The sequence below is a fragment of the Oryzias melastigma genome, linkage group LG17 (assembly GCF_002922805.2).
Source record: "Oryzias melastigma strain HK-1 linkage group LG17, ASM292280v2, whole genome shotgun sequence".
NCBI classification, from domain to species: Eukaryota; Metazoa; Chordata; class Actinopteri; order Beloniformes; family Adrianichthyidae; genus Oryzias; species Oryzias melastigma.
The window spans coordinates 6,602,573-6,609,350 of record NC_050528.1 but is presented as its reverse complement, the minus strand read 5'-3'; the positions used below and the strand labels follow the sequence as shown (position 1 = coordinate 6,609,350).

Here is a 6,778-nt window from a genome sequence, read left to right as displayed (position 1 = left end):
TAGCTATCATAATAAAGTTGAAATATAAGATAAACTCCAAATTAGTCTAAATAACTAAAGAAAAATCCCAAGTTAGCTGAAATATTAACTAAACTCCAAATTCGCTTAAAAAAATGAAAGAAGCCTAAATTAGCCAAAACAGCCAGCATAAAGCAGAAATATAAGCTAAATTCCAAATTAGTGTAAAAAACTGGTAAAATGTCTAATTTAGCCAAAACAGCTAGCATGAGGTTAAAATATTAGCTAAACTCCATATTAGCCTAAAAAAGCGGAAAAAAACTAAATTAGCCAAAACAGCTAGCATGTAGCTGAAATATATGCTAAATTCAGAATTAAATTACCTGGTAAAATTTGGCCAAAACAGATGTCATAAAGCTGAAATATTAGCGGAACTCCAAATTAGCATAAAAAAACAAAAACAAAAACCCTAAATAAAAAAAAAAGGCTAGCATGTAGCTGAAATATAAGATGAATTCAGAATTAGCGTTAAAAAACGGGTAAATTGTCCAATTTAGCCTAAACAGCTATCATAAAGTTGAAATATAACAAAGTCCAAAATAGTCTAAAAAAATGTAAGAAAAATCCTAAATTAGCGGAAATATGAGCTCAACTCCAAATTAGCGTTAAAAAAATGATAGAAACCTAAATTAGCCAAAACAGGCAACATAAAGCTGAAACATAAGATGAATTCCAAATTAGCGTAAAAAACTGGTGACATGTCTTATTTAGCCATAGCAGCTAGCATAAAGCTGAATTATTAGCTGAACTCCAAAACAGCCTAAAAACTGAAAAAAAAGAATAATACAAAACAGCTTATCTGTGGCTAAAATATTAGCTAAACCCCAAAATAACCTAAAAATCATTAGTAACTGCCAAAACAGTTGAAAAAGCTAGCATAAAAAGAGCTGAATATTTAAATAGCTGAATAAGCTAAATAGCTGCAGAGACATAGACGTCCAAAAAACATACGGAAGAAAAATAATAATAATGAAGAAATTATTAAACCAATAAATAGTCTGTCCTCTCCCTGATAGTTCAGACTGCAGAAGGATGGAATAAAAAGTTCTGTTCTACATGAGTCTCGATCTGTGTTTCTGATAGTATGTGTATCTTCCGGTCCACGGACCACCTCACCACCGACTACTCAGTATTGCATTCCATTTAATGCATCGCTTTAATGTGTTTTGCTCATAGAACTAGAAGACATCTTTGAGCGAGCCGTTGCCGAGCGTCACTCTCCTGGACTGACCTACAGCGACCTGAAGGAAGTGTTTAAGACGTCGGCGCCCAGCCAACGCACCATGGAGTGCTTCGATAGCAACGGGGACCGCATGTACTCCCTGACAGAGCTGAGAGTGGCAGTGGGTTTTTAAGCACACGCTCCATCATGAACAGTATTGAATGCCCAGCAGGGTCTGGAGGTCTGCAGTTCTCAGTCTGTTTCTGAAATTGCTGCAATTTTTGTGAATTGGATTTTTGTCACTCTGTATATGGAGAGGAAAGCAGAGCTGGTCTGCTCAGTCTCTCCATCCGAAGTTCCATTTTACCTTTACATCAGCCATAAAACATTACCAACAATTTAACTGTAGTGTTAATACCTTCTTATTTAATCTACTTCTGCTTATTTTAATGGAGTCTCTTTCTCAGTGTCAGACTTTTCTCCATGTACGTTGTGTTTTGGTCATCTTAATGTCATGATTTTGTGTTTTCTGTAGTAGGATAGAGCCGTCCATTTATTGAGACGCTCCTCACTTGATCACACAACTGTGGTACCACTCACCTGAACCTTTAGATCTGTATTCTGAATGTTTACAAATGACTACTAGAAACCGTTTTTGTCAAACCTCGGTTGTTTTTATACTTTTTCCTCGTTCATCTTTAAAGAGAATAGAAACTTTTCTGCTCTAAACTTGAAGATGCGATTTCCTAAATTATGTTAAGCTGCAACTGGGATCAAATATTTAGTCTTTTTTTTCCTGTTTCATATTTGAAGGGCTATCTTTGATCTTTGAGGTGGATACCTGGGAGGCAGATTAAGCAATAATAATGTAGTTTAGGCAGAAAGCACACCTAACTTGCAGGAACAGGTAGAAGAAGCACTGACCATCACCTTGATTTATTTTAGCCGCCTCACAGGCGTTTGAATAAAAACTATTCTGGTTCGTTTGAGCTTTGTAAAAAATGTATATTCACTTGTAAAATGAGTTTTAATCATTTGTATTTTACTTTGCATGTGAACCTTTTGGAAATTTTGAAGTGTAATGGACTTTTGCCATGATAACTGATGAGTTGATGCTGCTACTGTACATGGGAGATTTTATGAATTGTTTTGTGTTTGAGCACCAATAAAAGACAGTTAAGGGTTTTCCTTTTGGTTTTTAAAAAACGGAGAAACGCCAATTTGAAAATTCAATTTTAATTTGCAGTTTTTGCAACACATTGAACGGACAAAGATGGGAAAGTTAGAAATAAATCTCAGTATTTTTGTACAAAATATTTACAAAACTCAAGCAAGGGCCCCTTTGGCCCTCCAGTCCTGGGTCAAAAGTCCCAGCAACTCCTCTTCATCATCCTCATCTTCAACCTCTTCCTGTGTTTCTCTCCGTTTGTCTTTTTGGGGCATCACTTTGCTCTTCACTGCATCCCTCTTGTCCCTCAGCAGTTCCACTCTTTTGTAACACTCGATTTGTTCGTCGATCTCGTCGATCTGGCGCTCCAGACGCCCCTCCTCATCGTCCTCCGCAACGATGGCCTCGGATTTGGTGTTCACCTGGCGAATTTCCTTCTGGAATTCCTCCCACTCTTTGTCCATGTGATCCTTCGGAGCGTCCACGTTGCGCACTTTAGCGTCCGTGACCGGGTCGTCGAAGAAGCCCTCGGGCAGCACCTCGCCGGTGTTTTCCTTCTTCTCGGCGGGCTTTTCTGGCGTTTCGGCTTTCAGGACGGATCCGGAGTGAGAGATGGCGGGTGTGGAGGGGATGGAGCTGTCAAAGAAGTCCGCTGGGAGGCCTCCATCCGCCCCCTGAGCGGGTGCTTCATCCTCCTCGTTGGCGTCGTCGTCGTCATAAACACCAGCTAACAGACTCAGACCTGCAGATGGTTGAGTGGACGTGCTGGATTTCTCAGAAGTATCGGATGTGGACTGACCTGCAGCTGGCTTCAGCTTCTTCACAGTAACTGCTTCGGTGTCTGATGCTTTTCTTTTCGGTGTTTGACTCGGCGGTGGGGTCGGTTTTACTCCTTTTAGCTCTGCAACTTTTTCCTTGTGTTGTTTTCCGAGGACATGCGCCGGCCACAGTAGATCGGACTTCACCTGCACACTGCACAGCGTGCAGTTGAGGTGTCCCAGGCTGTTGTATTTAGCGAAGGGAGACTCCACGCGCTTCTTATCGGCCGTTTGTCTTTGTTTCTCCCTCATCAACCGCCGGAGTTCCTCTTGATTCACCACCTTTTTCCCCTTTTTCGAAGTCGCCATCATTGGAGTTTGTTGTTGGCCAGCTGCTTGCTTGCTAACACGTCGCATAAATATGACGTAGCGCCGTCGTTCATTTGAAGTCTCGTGAAATCTCGCGATATGTGGGAAAGGGGACTAGCATGAACTGTAGCCGTTGGTTTATTTCTGCAAACCCTCAAAATTCGCCGTAATCGTAATTTTCTAAAGTAAGTAGAAAAAATAACAGAAGAAGAAAAAACGATGTAGTTTTTTGTGTTATTTTTGTTTATTTAGTGTGTTCCGTTATGTTCGGCATCAATTTCAGTATTCATAGCCGCACCCATCGTAGTCATTTTTTAAAGTATTTTTTATTGTGACTTAGCTAGCTTACTGGAAGTCACCGTCAAACAAAAACATTAGAAATAATTTTAAATTACAAAAAATATATAGATAAATTAAAAGAATAGGCGATTTATTCTATCTTGTGTGTGTGTAAATCGCTAATGCTGCTTTGCGGACAAATTAACGTCACCGTTACATCGTCAAGTTTAAACTTTAAAGGCTAGCAAGCACCGCTCATCATCATGACAGGTGAAAAGCTACGGTCAGGGCGGAAAGACCACAACAAACCCAACAAAAACGAAGAGATAAAGGACATTTACGACGAGACCTCCAATGAAGCAAACCCTAAAGGTACCGGCAACAATTTCAAGATCAACAACAACAAGGCTCTCCAGAAATCCATCGAAAGCTCGTTGCTGAAGCAGCATCAGCATCTCAATGCAAACAACATCAACGATAACGAAGCGGTTGTTGATAAAAACAAGAATCCCATCATCCTGACTAACGAGGAGCTGCAGTTTCCTGTGCACGAATGCGTGTTCAAAGGAGACGTGCGGAGGCTCTCCTCCCTCATTAGGACCCACAGCATCACTCAGAAGGATGTGCATGGTAGGTTATCCTTATTTTTCATTTTTATATATGTCTAATATTTTTTGTACCAATTAAAATAAGAGAAATGTGTCCGTCTTTTCAGGAAACACACCTCTTCACCTGGCTGTGATGCTCGGACATAAAGGTAAACTTGAATAACAGCATCAGATATTTAATTTTCTTAAATCATAATCTATAGTATTGTGGTTTTATTTAATCCCGTTAATCGTTTGTAGGGGTTTAAAGAATCTTTTTAACAAGGATTCGATTCATTTATTAAGTTGTGGTGGTAGATACAATTTATAGTTAATTTTTGTTCATTTAAACAATTCAATTTTAGTTTTAGTTTGATAAAGTTAAGCCGTTTTTACGTTATAGTAAAATAAATCTACTGCACCTTAATCTAGATTTTTTTTCAATATTGATATAATTTATTTATTTAATTAAATGCCTACCTTAGATGGATCAATGTGGATGGCATATAAATAGATTTAAGTCGATTAATTGTTACACTCTTATAATCACTTGCACTAATGAGTTAACGAAGAAGCAAATTCTGAAAATAGAAATATAACCTCCTCCATAGTAAAAAAAAAACAACAAAAAAAAACATTTACAGCACAAAAAAAAAAAATCTTCTGTGGTCCAAATAAAAACGTTTCATGGTTGTTTTCAATCAGCTGTTACAGTGGTTCCTTGTATTCCTGTCTTTCAGAGTGTGCTCTCCTTCTCCTGGCCCATAATGCACCTGTGAAAGTAAAGAACGCACAGGGATGGAGTCCTCTGGCGGAAGCCATCAGCTACGGCGACAGACAGATGAGTAAGCAATCTGAGCATCCTTTAAGGCCCATGTGTCAAAGTCAAGGCTCGGGGGCCGGTTCCGGCCCTCCAGATCATTTTATTTTATTGTTATTAATGACCCGATGTTATCTTGTGCTTATTTCTAACTTGTATAATTTTGACAAAATATATTTTTTATAAAGTTATTTAAGGTTTAAGCTGATTTATTCTAGAATAATATTCCTGCCTTTTTATTCATAGTAATTTTAAAGTTACAGTTTTAAAAATTGGCATCCTGATAACTTTTTGTTCCATTTTGGCATTTATTAAGATTTTTGGCTATTTTGGAGTTTAGCCAACATTTAAGCTACATTCTAACTGTTTTGGCTAATTTAGGCTTTTTAAAAGTTTTTTCTTAAAGCCGTTTTTGGAGTTAAGCTAATATTTACACGCTAGCTTGTAACACCCTACAATACAACAAAGTATTACGAACAAACAAACAGAAAAACAGGGGTATAAATGTACGTCTTACAGACAAAAAAATAAAGTTATAGTTTGTTTTCCTTCTATTTATGCACATCCACAAAAATCTAAAAACAACTCAAGAATATGCTTTTTTTCTTTTATAATTTTTTCCTCAAATTATTCAAACTCTACAAGTCCTTCTCCAGCCCTTCACCCAGATTCTCCCAAGTCTTTATATATAGTTCCTATATACACAATCACCGCGTCCCTTTGGCGTCCTCCTCCATTAAGGCAAAAGCAGTCTAACGTAGATCGCAGGTCATCAATGTTCCGTCCACAAGTTGCACAAACGTGGCTTACCTGATCTGTCCGGTGACGAAGCATGTGAAGGTCTCACCCAATAGTTGATAGATTTCCACCAACATGGTTGGTACTCTTCTCCAATGTCTCGGTAATCCTTAATAGCGCGAGTTCTACGTCTGTCAGCATTAAATGTGAGGCTCACTAAGGTCAGGCCTCTCAGAGCTGATTTCTGAAAGACTCTCCTCTCATTTGTAATGTTTGTAATCAGTCTGGCACCTGGGAGACAGGAAGTCCCCAAGTAGCCATGTTTGTAGTCCAACGCTCCTTTTATGATGTAGGTAAAAGGTCCACCACCATTGATTCAAACATAAACTCAGAGAAATACTAAACATACAGGAACATTTTAACCAGGGTTATCACATGGAAAGCTATTAATGAATTTTATTTGTATTCCGTCAGTAAAAATACATTCCTGTTCAAATTAAATTTAAACATCAGAGGTGGGACAAAATATCGGTATGACGAACGATTATCGATCTTCTCTTTCCCATCGGTATCGTGAAACGCATCGTATCGTGAGATACCCTGAGATTCCCAGCCCTAGTAAACATATGTGGCAATGCTACAAGCTGTTTTAGCTACTTTAGGCTTTTTTGTTTGTTTGTTTTTTTGGGTGTTTTGAATTTTAGCTATTTTTTTCAGCTAAATGATAGCTGTTTTGGCTAACCTAGGTTTTTTTTTCAGTTTTTAAGTTAATCTGGTATTTAGATAACATTTTAGCTAGATATCAGCTTTGGCGTTTTCAGCTATTAGCTTAAGTGTTTTCATCTATTAGCTTCAGCTTTTTCAGCTATCAATTTCAGC

General features: G+C 38.2%; 3 protein-coding genes and 1 long non-coding RNA gene across 4 annotated transcripts in view; 2 read left to right on the top strand and 2 right to left on the bottom strand.

Moving 5' to 3' along the window:
* The window catches only part of efcab14 (EF-hand calcium binding domain 14), a 13,308-nt gene extending 10,943 nt beyond the window's left edge, over positions 1 to 2,365 (top strand). The window contains exon 9 of the mRNA XM_024273538.2: positions 1,195 to 2,365. Within this exon, the coding sequence (XP_024129306.1) occupies positions 1,195 to 1,373 (179 nt within the window). The 3' untranslated portion in view covers positions 1,374 to 2,365. The remainder of the gene's footprint in view (positions 1 to 1,194) is intronic.
* The window catches only part of LOC118599879, a 33,491-nt gene extending 27,236 nt beyond the window's left edge, over positions 1 to 6,255 (bottom strand). Inside the window, exon 1 of the long non-coding RNA XR_004949423.1 lies at positions 5,972 to 6,255. This is a non-coding gene — a long non-coding RNA (uncharacterized LOC118599879). The remainder of the gene's footprint in view (positions 1 to 5,971) is intronic.
* znf830 (zinc finger protein 830) lies at positions 2,439 to 3,539 on the bottom strand. Its single transcript, XM_024273539.2, has one exon. It carries the CDS (start codon positions 3,521 to 3,523, stop codon positions 2,507 to 2,509), a length of 1,017 nt encoding a protein of 338 aa, XP_024129307.1. The 5' UTR covers positions 3,524 to 3,539; the 3' UTR covers positions 2,439 to 2,506.
* The window catches only part of LOC112147278 (ankyrin repeat domain-containing protein 13C), a 15,535-nt gene continuing 12,737 nt past the window's right edge, over positions 3,981 to 6,778 (top strand). The window contains exons 1-3 of the mRNA XM_024273537.2: positions 3,981 to 4,384; positions 4,470 to 4,511; positions 5,082 to 5,186. Coding sequence (XP_024129305.1) covers positions 4,018 to 4,384; positions 4,470 to 4,511; positions 5,082 to 5,186 — 514 coding nt within the window. The 5' untranslated portion in view covers positions 3,981 to 4,017. The remainder of the gene's footprint in view (positions 4,385 to 4,469; positions 4,512 to 5,081; positions 5,187 to 6,778) is intronic.

What these genes read in the sequence shown, in the direction of transcription:
- znf830 (XM_024273539.2), bottom strand. Translation starts at nt 3,523, where the DNA reads ATGCGACGTGTTAGCAAGCAAGCAGCTGGCCAACAACAAACTCCAATG.